This window comes from Lycorma delicatula, chromosome 1 (genome assembly GCF_047948215.1).
Source record: "Lycorma delicatula isolate Av1 chromosome 1, ASM4794821v1, whole genome shotgun sequence".
Classification (NCBI taxonomy): domain Eukaryota; kingdom Metazoa; phylum Arthropoda; class Insecta; order Hemiptera; family Fulgoridae; genus Lycorma; species Lycorma delicatula.
The window spans coordinates 392,424,664-392,441,158 of record NC_134455.1 but is presented as its reverse complement, the minus strand read 5'-3'; the positions used below and the strand labels follow the sequence as shown (position 1 = coordinate 392,441,158).

The 16,495-nt window shown below is 34.0% G+C and overlaps 1 protein-coding gene across 2 annotated transcripts in view; it reads left to right on the top strand.

The window, feature by feature from the left end:
• LOC142317362 (uncharacterized) overlaps positions 1-15,687 on the top strand; it is a 116,837-nt gene extending 101,150 nt beyond the window's left edge. For both annotated transcript variants that reach the window (XM_075353860.1, XM_075353859.1), the window contains 3 exons: positions 4,790-4,919; positions 7,561-7,716; positions 15,518-15,687. In XM_075353860.1, the coding sequence (XP_075209975.1) occupies positions 4,790-4,919; positions 7,561-7,716; positions 15,518-15,538 (307 nt within the window). In that variant the 3' untranslated portion in view covers positions 15,539-15,687. The remainder of the gene's footprint in view (positions 1-4,789; positions 4,920-7,560; positions 7,717-15,517) is intronic.
• The last annotated feature ends 808 nt before the right edge of the window (positions 15,688-16,495 follow it).

Here is a 16,495-nt window from a genome sequence, read left to right as displayed (position 1 = left end):
CTTTTAATCTCGCAGTCTACACCGAAACCAATAATAATTGGTTTATGATCACTGCTGTGAAAGTCATCACAAACCGACCAATTAAAATGAGGGAGCATATTCGGTGAGCATATGGAAAGATCAAGGTTAGATACAGTACCAGTTGATAAGGACATGAATGTGTGTGATCCATTATTCAGTAGGCAAAGGTCAAAATCTGTTTATCATATTGACTCGAGTGGAGCAGAAGGTTGAGCCCCAGGAAATATGATGGGCATTGAAGTCTCCTACTATTAACGATGGAGATGGTATTTGTGTGAGGAGATTTGAGACATCTAAAGCACTGAACTCAGTGTTCGGTGAGAGATACAGATTGCAGATATGCAATTTGAAGGGAATAGAGACCTTCACTGCAATAGCAGGAATGACAGTGGTTAGTTGAATTCTTGTAACTGATACCCCATTCTTCATGAAAATCGCTACTCCACCACTCTCTCTACTGTCTACTAGGCCGTCGTATCTCTCACAGAAGTATCCTCTGAGTGTAATTCGGTCATGTTGTAGAAGGTGAGTTTCTTGGAAACACATGATTAGTGGATCATGTGTGTGCGCTAGTACTCTAATATCTTCAATGCGGGACCGAATACCTCTAACACTTCACTGAATAATGTTCATAAATGTAAAAAATAAATAAAAAAATAAATTTCGGAAATTATATAAAAATTAGTTGTACGTGATTCGGTTTTTGTTTTTGTATTTTTTATTTTAAAGAACTCCGATGCCCTAGGGTCGGGTGGTTCTTCAACCATATCCTCCAGTATATGAGGTGATGATGGAGGAGATTTATTTGAATGGGATGCTGTAGTTGACATCCCAGAGGAAATTGTTATGTGGGTTCCCTTTATGGGGAGCTTATTAGGTGGCTTACTGCCAGCTGTGATAGTCGCTATTCGTGGCGGTACGACTTTGGAAATAGGAACTTTCGTATGTATCATACTATTTGATTCACTACCTGCGACGGAGGACTTTTTCTTCATTTTTGTCAGCTCTGAGATAGTGGCTGTAAGTGAAGCTACTTGATCAGATAGCATCTGAACAAGTTTTTTAAGCTCATTGCAGGATCCGCACTGCTGATTATTAACATTTGTAGGAATTTGTTTAGATGTAGCGGTGGCAAAAGATACGTCTGGTTTAACCAGGTTCCGTGAATTTGTCTTTTTATATTCTCTACGTGCAGCCGGAAAATATAGTTTTTGCTCCGTACAGATTTTGAGAATTGCCTTTTCTTCTTTAAAAGTTGGGCAATCTCGGGAGCGGGCTGTATGTGGACCACTGCAGTTTGCGCATTTTTCACTTTCTTCGCAGTTAGTGTCATTGTGACCTTCTTTAGCACATCGAGCACAGATCTCAGTTTTTGTACAAGATGTTGTAGTATGACCAAAACCTTGGCATCTGAAACATCGCCGTGGGTTGGGTATGAATGGTCGTACCCGAACCGAGAGGTAACCCACTTTAATCTTCTCTGGTAGAACAGGGAGATTGAATGTTAATATAAGAGACGGTGTCGGTTCTTCTGTTCCGTCCTGCCGTTTCATTATACGTTTCACTTCAACAACGTCTTGGTGGCAAAGCTCATCAACTATTTCCAAGATATCTATATCTAGAAGGTCTCTACAAAAAATTACACCCCGGCTCGTATTTAACGTTTAGTGGCATTCTGCACTTATATTTATACCACCCATATTACGGAGACGTAAGATAAATCGACTCTGTTCATCGTTGAATGTTTCAACCAGAATCGATCCGTCGCGTAATTTCCTGATATTCTTCGGGGAGCCACTTGCACCTGTTATGGTTTTGTTAATTAAGAAAGGTGAAACCTTTTGAAGGGAGCCACCTTCCTGACTATTTCTGAGAACAACGAATCTAATATTTTTATATTTCGATTCTAAGAAGTTCTCTTCAGTAGGACTTTTATCCTCGTCAGACAAAGCTGACCGAGGTCTCTTCACAAGACTTAATTTGGTGGTTTTTTCAGATGAACCACCAACCATCTTGGGATTAATTATAGGATCAGAAATTTTGGTCCCACGAGTACCGGCGAAAAATGGACCACTCCAGCAGAGCGCACGCGTACTGGAGCTAGGGCTAAATACAACTGGGTTCGCCCTGGTGCCCAGAGGACATCGTTCGAGACTCACTACGTAGAGTCATTCACCCATCGGCACGATTTGTTCCCACCTTGGGTTACGGTTGCGTTTCGTAAGATGTCGCAACACCACCGAGTGTAAATGTAAGAAATATCAGTGTAGGTTGTTGTTGTGTAATTGTGTATGTGTGCATGTTGTAATTTATGTAGTGTTCTTGGTGTAGTTTATGTGTATAATGTAAAGTGTTCCGCAGCTCATTGTATAGTGGGAAGGAAAGCTGCGGAGGCTAGGCCCGTGGGGACGCCAACCCCCAAAGTCTTAAAGAATAAGACTCCCCGTCGGGGGCGTGATGGTGATGGTGGCTTGGAGATTCTTAAGACCTTAACTAAAGGATGCCCTCAGGGCAGTGTTCTGAGTCCCCTTCTTTGGATCATAGAATTCGATTCGATGTTGTGTTGAAGGTTGCCATGTGATTACCGAGTCATCGCTTATGCTGACGACGCGCTGCTACTGATTGAAGGGGATTCGCGTAACGAGGTAGGATTCCTAGCTGCTCGTGCTTTTGAGCCACTCCGACTGTGGGATCTCAAACCTAAGATGATTTTCAGCCCAGAGAAAACCACAATAATGTTGCTCAAGGGCCGATTGGCTGCTTCCCGGCGTATCCGGGTTCGGATGGCTGGTCTCCCCATTCGGTACGTTACGACTAAAATACCTGGGTGTTATACTAGATGAGAATTTTTGGTTCAAGGAACATCTACAGTATGCAGCAAAAAAGGCTGCTGATACTTTTTATGGAATCCGTCCATACATCCGGATCGGGGGTTGAATTATTGTACTAAGCGTATCCTTTACAAAGGTGTCAGCGAAGCTAATATGGTATATGCTGCGCCTGTTTGGGCTCACCCTGTGGTTTTTAGGTATTGCGCAAACATTTTGCCACGGGCCCAACGACTCCTCTTGCTGGCTGTTATAGTCGGTTATAGAACAGTCTCGCGGGCGGCAGTTTGTATTATAACCGGAGTCAAACCAGTAGATAACTTGGCTAATGAGTGTAAGGAATGCTATATTTCCAAGGTAAATAACATATTGACATCAGAACGATAGCAGGAGATTGAAGACGTGCCTTGCGTCTTGGCAGGTCAGGTGGGCGAATCCCCCACAGGTCGCTACACCCAAGGTATATTTCCTATAGTGTATAATTTAGGTGCGATTAGATGGATCTTCCACAACCAGTATATCACACAGTTTCTCTCCGGGCGAGTTTAGCTAGGTTTCGTTTGGTGGATTCGAGTCAATGCCCGGAATGCGGGACTGATGATAGAGTGGACCATGTCATCTACGTCTGTCCCCGATACGAGGTTGAACGTTCACGAACTATTAGGGAACTTGAGAGAATAGATTCATTTATGGATCTCCTTACCAACTGGATGATCCGCAAAGGATGGTCTATAGTGGCTGGTTTTCTTCGCGCCGTTGCTATTTGTAGGTCTGCAGAGGGAGTTTGATCGAGGTACTCGGACGTGGTAGGATCCCGGGTGGCTAGGGTTCCGGCTTAGGCATTGGATTGGTTGGAGGTATGCACATTGGCATCGTGCCGCGGTTATATTGGTATTGTTTGTAATTCGATTTGGGGCTCCCGCTGGTGTGGTTGGCTAGCTGCCTGGGTATGGTAACTCGTGCTACAGGGGCCGTGGCTTCCTTCCGCCCGTAAGGTTCTGATCGTGACTTGGTAATGCCACGTGAGACACCATGATGGGACCGGATATTGGTGCGCGGTTTGTCCCCGGCTCCTGAGCGGACCCGAATGAGCTTGCGTTCTCCTCGTTTGGTGACCTAAAATAGTTGACTTATTTGGGTATAGGTCTGAATTTCTATGTTGCGTAAAACACAACTATGATTGGTATATTTGTAGCACTGATTACACTTTAAACTCGTTCGTTTTCTGAGGCATCCACAGTCACGAACGGTGTTGTCAAATCTGTACTAGGTGTGAGGTTTATAAATTGTAATAAAATATTTTTTCAATAATAACTTTTCGTAATTTTTATTTTAAGCTCCTTAAATGGAAATATTTTTACCCTGCTTAAAATGATATAGGAAATTTAAAATAACAGGGAATTAATTTAAAATTATGACAAGTTGTTCCCGAAAACAACTATGACCTAGCTGAACCGATAAGTCAAGATGGCTGTAGATCGACGCAAACAAAACATAGTTGGCATTGTGATTGTCCGACAAGATCTGAGATAACGGTGACGTACGTATGAAACAAAATGAGTAGAAGGGAGTTATAGTGACCAGTGTGACTGCCCTAAAGACCGCAAAGGAGTAATTAATTTAGTGTCTGTTAATTAAATTTTCTTTAATCTTAAAATGATACTTCCAATTTGCTTTACTTTTTCTATACTTGACTTCCATATCAAAAAGAATATTAAATTATTTGAACAGTTAAATTTATAATGACTTTTATTCTCTTTATACAATAATAACTTTGCAGCCGAGAGAAATTACAATTTTTTTAATTAATTTGTAAAAATATTACAAATTACAGTATTCTATTTATATGAAGCCAAAATTTAATTTAAAATGTTTTATAAAAAATTCTAATTCAGTTTTAATATTTTAACTCATCTTCATCATTTTTTTATATTTTTTAGTTGCTTCTTACAGTCAAATACAAAAAAAGAAACGGATAAATATAATTACAAACGGAAAAAGACGGGGAAAGTGTTTAGCGGATTACATTTTGAACTATATTTTTCCTACACCTGTAGATTATTTGTACAAGTAAGTAGATTAATACGGATCGTGTGTTGTGTGTGTGTGTGTGTGTGTGTGCTAGTTACAAGTGTGTATATATTACACCACTTACACAGGCGAACGCGCGCGCACAGAGAAAGTGAGAGAGTGAGAATAATTTTTCTGACCTTTTATTTTTTTGGATAAGTGAATGATATTAGCATAATGAAATGGTTTTTTATATTAACTGTAATTCTGGATTACAGTTTTAACATGGATACATTTAAACTACTTTTTATTTTACAATTTTTTTCTATAAAATATTTCTTTAAGTCCGAAACTGGTCGCGGTTTAAGACCTTTCTTAACTGAGTACACATTTTCATTATGTTCGTTCTTATATTTCACATGTTTAAAACTGTAAAAAGATATCACCTACAAAGTTTAATATTTCTTAAAATTTTTTAATGTTTTTTTTTTTTTTATTTATTTTTTTTAATTGCGGACATAAATCATGATTGCTTAAATGAATTTGATGCAACGCGGGTTAACCAGAAACAATTTTTCGGCTTTTAACTGCAATCAATTTATTTTAGTTTATTTATTTTACGTTTTATTGAAAACTACTCAGCTTTTCGGTGCTTTAAGTGATTTTAACTGTAGATAATATTTCTATCAGAACTTAACATCATTTACTTGTAATCAATTTTTCCTAAATTTTGAATGAATTAGCAAATAAATTACGCTAATATTAATGTTTCTGACATCAGACCGAGATACTGATCTTGATTTTTAGTGTAACTGATAAAAGAGGTTAACCTTTATATAGTTTTAATTATATATATATATTTTCAATAGTACGATTATATTTTTAGTGCTCGACCATAATTTACCTGTTCTCTTCATGTAACAAGACCGAGAGAGAAAATTGCTATCATTTAACTTGCAGCCTGCTGATTTTATCAGTTTAGTCAGTCTAGCTTGATTTTATCTAAAACAAGATTGGTTGTTGGTTGTGGTAATTTTCATTGGCTGGCAAACCGATGTACGATTTGCAAAATTTTGATGAGACTCATGCACCAATCAGTTTTTTATTCTGACTCGAGAGAGGAAACCTTTGTTAGCAATGGTTTTATTGCAATAGTCAGAAAGAGAAAAGCAGGGAAAGACAGCTTGTAAATGCTTTTTGGTAGATGACACGGCCTGTTACATTTGTAATAGGCTGTATAATAGATCTAGCTATATGTATTAGAGTACTTCAAGTTTCAATGGGTGTCGTGCTCGGGAGTGTGGTTTTCATTTTCAAGGTATGATTTTACTGACAAACAGCACGGCTATTTGTTGAATTGGAATGCACAATTATTAAGAGGCAAATAAGTAAATGTTGGCTGCGATCAACCTAGCTGCAAGCGGTCCTCCAAGTTGGAGCTGAAGTGGGAGACTAGAGGTTATATTCAGCCCCCGAAAGGACTAGACCTGAGATTCTCTGCGACATTTTTTCTCACTGGTAGCACTCCAATTACTTAATTAATTATTATTGGTTGTCGTGACATGAATTTTAACTGAATTATTAATATGCGGTCGTGGCCTGAAATTTATTGAAATGGTTGTATAATGGGTACATACGGTTTAGATGAAGATAGAATGTGTAGATTTAGGCGCGGGGTCTTTGATCTTTCGCGGGTTTAGCAGTTCTTGAGGGCCACGTGGTAGAATTAGGTGTCTGATATCTTCTACGAAGGCAAAACCTTACCAGGGCGGAATTTTCCGATGTGGTTGTCACTCGCGACATCTGAATCGGTGGAATCTTACGTGGCCGGGGCCGGACTGATGACTGTGGAATATGATCAGTTTGAGGCAAGAAGACGTCCTCCGATTAAGCCTCTCATGGATAGGAACAGAGGGGGTGATATGGCAACCAGACACGTCACGATAAACTGGATTGCTGACGAAGCAGCGGCTCCAGCATTATTATTTAATAAAATCCATCGTCATTCTTGTGGTCATCCAGTTTTCATTCCTCAGTCGTCAGTCTCGTTCAGTTCCAGCCAGTCGCCTACAAATGGCAATCCCATTATTCTTGTATAATCGCATTCAGTAACAGTCCCAGATCATAATTCAATTATAATACAAATTTAATAACATATAATAATTCATTTAATATTTCAAGTATATTAAAGATTCAATTTATATATTCAAACGTATATTCAATTATAATAAAGAGTTGACAATAACATCAACTTATGATTTTAATTATTTAAGAATCAGCGCCGAAATTCATCTGTTCGTACATGTATTTCGTAGGTGTTTTGATTGTTTTGTAGTTTATCTATATACTTATACATAGCCTCTTCTTTCTTATGTATTTAACAGTTAAACTGGATATCAACATACATAGTCTCCTTACGTAGATAGTCTAAGATATAAGATAACTGTTATGGCACCATTAAATAATTGTAACGTACGCGAGATTTACATATATATATATATATATATATATATATATATAGTAAGAGAGAGGAAGAGGGTGAGAGATTGAGAGAGTGAGTGAGTGGAGAGAGAGAATATTAATTACAAATTTTTAAAATTTTAGTTTTTTTAATAATATTTGCACAAATATTCCTAAATTAAATTCTTTGTTATTATACTGTAATTACTTATTTTTAATATAAAAATTTGTTCATTTACAGGTATCCGTTCCTCACATTAAATTTATTAACTCAGCTTATATTCCTGTCTATCAATCATACAGTTTCACTATCAGCGGTTATCATTTAAAAAGCGTAAATTGTCATCAAATTACTGGTCTGACGTATTTAGTGACTCAGAAACCAATTAATAATGAGGTAAATAATTTTTTTTTTACTGATAGATTGTACTTTATTTGCTTTTTTCTAATTTTCATAATTATTTTTAATCATAAAGATTAAGTTATTTAATACTCATTAAATCTCAAAAAACTCTACCAATTCGTAAATTATTATGTGTAATAAATAAGCGTAGATTTCTGAAGTTTAATTTCTTTGACAAATATGCGTTATTTCCCCCGGTTTTTCATTAATATTTAATGGGTCTTCAAATTTATTCGGTTATGAAGGTTATCACTAAATACATTATATTTAACAAATGCAGCCATTGCATTGATAATTACTATATAGAAATTATTTTTTTTAAGATAAGTCATTGAAAATGTTTTAAAAATTTGACAAAAGAAATTGCTTAAAGCTCACCAATTGATTTTTACTTTTTAAAAATTCTTCATTTACAATTTTTAAGAATTTGTAAATAAATATATTGTGGAATAAGTATTGGTATCCTTCTCCAATGACTTTAACATAGGAAACAAGAAAGGTTATAAAAGTTAGCCAAAAATCCTATTCTCTTAATATCTCTATGAAATAGAGAAATAATTTTTACATGAAATTTATTATTTAATTTTTTGATTATTTCATGCAATCGATTTTTATAATTTCATTTTTATATCGTGCTTTTCTCTTGGTACGAATATTTACCTATTTTTGTAATAATTTTACGCAGTATTGTGTAAACTGTTACGTTAATCTTTAGATAAATTCATCATTTGACTGGTTTGATGCATCTCTCCAAGATTCCCTTTCTAGTGCCAGTCATTTCATTTCGATATCCCCCTGTATCCTAAATCCCTAACAATTTGTTATACATATTCCAAACGATGCGTACCTGCACAATCTTTTCCATTTACATGTCCCTCCAATATTAAGGCGACTGTCCAGGATCCTTAGCGTGGGGCTATAAGTTTGTCTATTCATTTACCTACATTTTTCCAAATGCTTTCCTCTTCATCAATTTGCTGGAACACCTCTTCATTTCTCACTATATTCACCATCTGATTTTTAACATTTTTCTTCAGCTCCACATTTCAAAAGCTTCTAATATTTTTTTCTCAGGTACTCCAATCGTCCAAGTTTCACTTCCATATAAAGCTACAATCCAAACATATACCTTCAAAAATATTTTTCTGACGTTTAAATTAATTTTTGATAAAACAAAATTGAATTTTTACGTGAAAGCTCGTTTTTCTTGTGCTACGCGGCATTTTATTTCGCTCCTGCTTCGTCCGTCTTTAGTAATTTTACTTCTCAAATAACAATATTCTTCTACTTCCATAAAGTTTTCTCCTCCTATTTTTATATTCAGTAATCCATCTATATTATTTTTACTACATTTCATTACTTTTGATTTGTTTTTGTTTATTTTTATGCGGTAGTTCTTGCGCAGGACTTCATCCATGCCATTCACTGTTTCTTCTAAATCTTTTTTAATCTCGGCAAGAGTTACTGTACCATTAATAAATCGTAAAATCTTTATCCTTTCTCCGTACACTGTTACTCCAGATCTAAATTGTTTTTTACCATCATTAACTGCTAGTTCTATATAAAAATTAAAACGTAACGGGAACAGGGAACATCCTTGTCGGATTCCCTTTTTCATTACGGCTTCTTTCTTATGTTCTTCGACTATTACAGTTGCAGTTTGGTAGCTGTAAATGTTAGAAATTGTTCTTCTATGACTATATTGGAACCCTAAATTTTTTTAAATTATGAACATTTTATTCAAGTCTACGTTATGAAATGCCTTTTCTAAATCTATAAATTCCAAGTATGTTTGCTGGTCTTTCTTTAATTATCTTTCTACCATTAATCTGACTGCTAATATTGCTTCCCTTGTACCTATATTTTTCCTGAATCCAAATGTAAAATTTTTGATGCATGAAGAGTTTAGCTATTTGTTCTGTATTCTTCACATTTCTCTGCTCATGCTTTCTTTGGTATCATGACAATAACCCGCTTTTTGAAGGCTACCGGTACTTCCCTTTTTCCGTAAATATAACACACCAGTTTGTATAATCTATCTACCACTTCCTCACCTGCACTGCGCAGTAATCTGCAGATATCGTGTCCCGTCTATTCGAAGTGTCTTTTTGCCATTCAAATCTTTTAATGCTCTCTTAAATTCAAATCTCATTATTGTATTTTTCTTCTCATCCTCTTCTTCCTCTTTAAAACCTGTTTCTAATTCATTTCCTCCGTCTAACTCTTCAATGTATTCCACCCACCTATCGAGTTTTTCTTTCGTACTATATATCGGTGAATCATCTTTGTTTAACATGTTATTAAATTTTAAAATTTTAAGTTTAACAAGTTATTAAAATTTTCCTTAACTTTCCTGTATGCTCCGTCTATTTTACAAATGTTCATTTGTCTTTCCAATTCTGGACACTTTTCTTTAATCCACTCTTCTTTGGTTAGTTTTTACATCCTGCTTATAGCATTTCTTAATTGTCGATAGTTCATTTATGTTCTTCTTATATTTACATTCTTATATTTACTACGTTCATCCAAGAGCTGCAATACAACCTCTGAAAGCCAAGGTTTTCACCAGTTCTCCTTGTTCCGCCTAAGTTGGCTTCTGCTGATTTAAGAATTTCCTTTTTAACATTCTCTCATTCTTCTTCTACATTTTCTAACTTATCGTTTTTACTCAGACCTCTTGCGATGTCCTCCTAAAAAATCTTCTTTACTTCCTCTTCGTGAAGCTTTTCTAAATTTCACTCATTCATCTGACACCTTTTCTTTAGGATTTTAAACCCCAATCTACATTTCATTATCACTAAATTATGGTCTTTTTCAATGTCTGCTTCAGGGTAAGCTTTGCAGTCGACGAGTTGATTTCTAAATCTTTGCTTGACCATAATATAATCTATCTCATACCTTGAAGTATCACCTGGCTTTTTCCATGCGTATATTCTTCTATTATGATTTGTAAACTGGGTGGTGGTTATTACTAAATTATACTTCATGTAAAGCTCAATGAATCGGTCCCCTCATTCATTCCATTTGCTCAGCCCTTATTCACCACCTATATTTCCTTCCAGTGCTTGCATTACAATCTCCAACTAATATTAAATTTTCATCCCCTTTTATATGTTTAATTGCTTCGTCTATTTCTTTCGTATACACACTCTATATCATCATTATCACGGGCACTTGTAGTCACATAGACGTTAACAATTGTTGTCGACTTAGGTCTTGATTTTATCCTTATTATGATTCTATCGCTAGCATTTTGAGATACTCTACTCTCTTCCCTATCTTCTTGTTCATTATGAAACCTACTCGTGCCTGCCCTTTATTTGAAGCTGAGTTAACTATTCCAAAAATCACTTGACCAAAAGTCGTTTTCCTCTTCCCACTAAACCTTGCTAATTCCTATTAAATCTAAATTTAACTTATCCATTTCCTCTTTAAATTGTCCAACCCACAAACACTTTTTAGACTTCTAACATTCTACGCTCCGACTCGTAGAATGTTATTTTTAATTTTCTGGTGACATATTCCTTAGTAGATCCCACCCGGATATCCGAACGGGGGCTAGTTTACCCGCGGAATATTTAACCAAGGAATGGCCTCCATCTTTGTTACATGAAAAGTCAGAGAGCTATATATATTTTCTTGGAAAATAAACGCTGTAGTTCTCATTGCTGTCAGCTGCGCAGTACTCAGAAGATTGAGTAATGTTCATATGGCTTTTAAGTCCTTCTTACCTACGCAAAAACTTTGGTCAAGGTTCAATTTATTACAAATTTATTTCTTATTGTCAATACAGCAAGAAATCTAGTTTTATAAAAATATGTGGTAGAAATTAGAATTAAAACTAACAATGCTTTTATGGTCAACAGTGGATATTAATTTTAATCCTTAACTTAAATTCAACTAAATCTAATTTAGTAAGTTCCATTTCAAAATTGTCATCGCAAGATAGTTTGATCAAAAATTCTGTTTCTTAGTTAGGGTTTCAGGAAAAAAGTTTCCAGTGTGAAAGTGTTTTGAAATTTGGAACTCTCTTCTTCAATTTTTTTTTTAAATTCGGCGAAAGCAATTTATAATGCTGCAGAATTTGTGATATTATCTTTCATTTCAATTTTCTGTATTGTTCAAAATTTTCGAAATTTGTAAAAGACTGAAAATTTTCATTCGAAACCCAATTATTTATTATTAATTTTTTTTTTTAATTTCTATTTTGTCGTCAATTGAAAATCGATTTGTTGTTGTTTCACCTAGCAAATTTAATTTAATTCATTAAGGCGTTTAAAAGTATTTGATGAGTAGGCTAGTGTTGTGAGCTCGTCTATCAATCAGTTCAGAATCAGCCATTAGGATCTACAGCGCATCTGAACGTAGCTGGATTACACTGGATTAGCTGGATTTAAAGCAGGAATAACCTGCTTTAAATGTTTCCTAATTAAAGCCATTTCACCTCAATGTGTATCAATAACTGAATGGTGTCGTTGCCCATTTCAGAACAAGGTTTCAAAAATAAACAGAGTTCAGACTCCGAGATTTCATAAAGTTGACCACTTTGACGGCCTCCTGGGAACATGTTTTAATTATTCAGGCATCCGTATACTGTGTGGACGTTGTAATTAATGAGAATATAATTTTTCGTAATGACTTTACTTTGGTGCCACATCCCCAAATTTTCCTGTCATTGGTCGAGCACCCTCAAAACAAAAGCTAACGCACTGCTCTTAGTGCAGTCTATTTTCTGCAAAGAAGACATCCAGATTTTGAGTATTTAAGCAGATGTTATTTGCATCGAATAAATATTCAACACAAAAATTTTGTGTTTTTACTTAAGATATTAACATCTCTTTAACGTTAGATGCCATGCCTTCAATTCTGCGGGTCATTTGATAAAGAACAATTCACTCAACATATAAGTCACCAAATTTAGCAGCTGTGCAGTTGTAACTCTTCCGTTATTGTATGAGCTCTTCCAAATTTTACCATTCTCAAATTCACAAAGAAAGATGACACAGCTGCTTTTTGAATACTTCTACAAAAGACAGTGTAATATCCTTTGTGTATTTTATCTCTGACCATTTTAGAACAAAATAATCGTTAAGTTTGTTTTCTACCGTTCAATTCTAAGTATTAAGATACAGTTTTAATAATGATTGTTGCATTCAAGAACAGAAAAACAATAAAATTGTACTCAGATACATCAGATTACATCTTGTTACGTCTTTTTCTTTTTTAGTAGGAAAAAGATCTTGACTCATCGCAAATTCTGATTCCAGAATAGACTTAACGGTACAGGCTTTTTAAGTGGCGGTGTTACATCCATCGTTGCTTTGTTAAACTATTTATCCACGTCGACTTATATTTCATGTCGTCTAAATTAACTAAACTAAACTAAATTAATTCTAGCAAAATACGTAAGGAAGGATATATAAAAGTAAAAGTCATTACTGAAGAACCGATACGTATGCCGACACAATCATTTTTTTTAACCTCCAGGACCACCGTTTGGTACTGCTTTAGAGGATGAGGTGAATTACAATTTTTGTAGCGTATAAAAACGCCATGCTTGACCGGGATTCACAACCGGGACCTCCGGATGAAATGCCGAGACGCTACCACTCGCGCCACGGAGACCGGCGGCAATTCAATTTTATCAATATAAAAAGTAAAACAACAACATTTTCGAAAAAATTGCAAAAATGTAAATCACCGTATCCGTTTATATGTAGAATTACCACGACACCTAACTACTGGAGAAAAGTTGGCAATCCTTTTATAGTGGCCACGAAAATACTTGTTCGTATATATGTGATGCCATTCATACATGAATCGGACATCAACACTGAGACATGTAAGAAGCCGTCGGAGCTGAGTGTTCAGTTTTCTAGGCGAATAACTGGTATTCATATTGTTGCAATACACAAATAATTTCCTCAAATAAAGGGAAAGTTAAAGACACGATAAAATTCTTTGTGTTATAATACATTAAAAAATTTGAGAACTGTTCTTTTAATAATAATTAATATATTTTGTACTAATAATTCTGTGGTACATTAAGTATAATACAAAATTTTTGTACATTTTGTACTGCAATAGTTTTTAAGGGAAATCTAAATGCATGATAAAATACTTTTTACTATATTTTATCAAAACGTTTGAGAACCTATGATGTGATATACTAATAAAAGTAAAAAAAACTATTGTGCTAATCATTTCATATTGTATAATACAAAATTGTACTTTTTTTTTATTGCAAGAGAGTTTTAGTATTGTGCAGTTGGTCTCCGTTACACAAATGGTACGAGTAGTAGTTTCAAAACCGCTGTATTAGAGTAATATTTATTCACGACAAAACCAGTTCTTGAAATGAATACAGTGAAAAAGGCAGTTGTAGTATAGAATATGTTTTATTAAACGATTTTTATATCAGCATATATTTTCATAAACAAAAAATGCCACGGCAAAGCGTCTTTTTACTAAGTCTAGAAAAGCCATAGCAATGTCACCTATGCAAAATATAGTAGTGATTTTGAAATTACGGGATCGGCGCTTGTTTCTACATCCTAGAATCTCTTAGTTTTGAAATGTGAAGTCTTTTCCGCCTGTGAAGTCTTTAACATCACCTGTGTATATGTTGCTTTTATTTCAGTCAAAATAAAGTAAAAATTTATAGCCATACATAAAAATGTATATGATTTCATCTTTTTCATTTCTCTTAAATCTTTTTCTTTGTGTTCAATTTCCTTGTGGTTTTTGTGTGATTTCAGAATCTTAGAATTCTAAATATGAAGGTAGCTGTTTCGTTTAACTGCAAGTTGTTAGTGTAGTAATAAGTAATCACTAAAATAGGATATTTACATAAATATATATATATATATATAAATAATAAAATATTATATTACAGGGAAAATTTATATACGTATTATAATATATTATAAGATTTGTCTTCTTTTTGGTAGTATAATATAATTAATCAATTCTATGATATAACATAAATAGCTTATTACAAACAAAATTCTTGTTTTTTAAGGGAATATATAATTTAATAGTTTGTTTATCCCTTTAATCATAGAATAATTGTAACAATTTTACGTTTTTGACTTCATAATCTTTTTTAAGACATCTGGTAACATACTTTAAAAATCGCCGTCACAAATCAGGTATTTGTCAGCATATTTTTATACTACACAGTGGATAACAGATGTACGTTAATGGTTGGAGTTCAATTAACGACACGTTTCAGGAATGATCTTCCTGAGTCCACACGTGACTACTTTTTATTTACAAGCAATACATATCATACTCATCTCACAGGGCCATGTAGTTGCTTACTACTGTTCACAAGCTAAAAAAATTGTAAAGTGCACATTACGCAAATAAAACAAAATATTGTGCAATTTTTATTCAATTTCCTAGCGGGAAAACCTGAATCGAGGTGCTTATAGAAACCAGTTGTCTGAATAATTTTGTTATAAAATATCAGAAAATGATTATAGACAATCTTCTCCTATCTAAGAAATTTTTCTAGCCATCTTTTTATTAAGCTGTAAGTTTAAGAAAATACTGTAATGGATCTTATTCATTACTATAAAAACCGACTGTTTAGCCTTTACGTAACAAGATACCTTCTAAGTAATTCCGTTAGAATATGAATCCAGAGATTCCTGATTTTTATCTAGTTTTCTCTATAATACAGATTAATTATTCCTTTGTACATCTAAAAAAGGGGTAATTTTAATGTTTTATACATTTATTGCAGAAGAATCTACTTCAGTCCATTTTCTATAATATTTCTTTATTTCAGATTTTCCCAGAAGAATTTTAAAAGGTAAAAATGGATAAAAAAGAGAAACATACAGCAGCCCGCATTGATATTTTATGATTAGCGTTTAATATGAAAAAGAAATTGTAATTAATGTATGTTTATCTGCATTGAAAATTATGAATAAATATCAATAAATTTATTATAAAATAGTTTTTTGAATTTATAGATTTTTATTTATTTCCTGTCAACAAATGTCTTTCATTTGAAAAATTATCGATATATCTTGCGAATATCAAAATCGATTTAATGGATTTATGATGATAATTCAAGACTCTGCAGTAAATGCGTAATCGGTCGTTCAATAAATGAAGTGTGAATATTATGGTGGAACAAGTACAAGAAAATCTTTAGACTTTTTAATGTAAATCGCTCAACACTGACGTCTTCTACTCCAGTGAGGGGTTCGGACAAATATTAAACATTTGCCTACTACATATTAAATAAATATGGCGGGACAAATTTTTTAACCCGGACACGGAATAATAACTTATTAATTTGATTTAGATTGAATATCACTTCCTTTCTTATCTAAATATTTATCGATAATTGAGTGATGTACGAGTTCAGGAATGTTTTTAAAATACAATACAAAATAAAAAAAAAGATAAATTTAAATAAAGTAAAACAAAAAAAAAATGAAAAAAAAAAAAAATTTTATGAACTGTTTAGTGTTAATTTTCCATGTACCACTTATATATATTATTCATTTAATTTTTTATTGAAAACCTCTATTTTTAATATTTCACTGTAATGATATCGGTGTTCAAAAACTGAATGATTGTAAAATCATATGAAAATAATGAATTTACAAAACCAGCATACTCGTATAGCATGCGCTATATGAAATCGGCTTATTATATACCTTCTATATATATGTCTGACATTTCCCTAATTATAATTTCTCTTAGGCATGCTGTATTAAACATCGTGCAGAACAATCTGCTGAATTTTAATGAT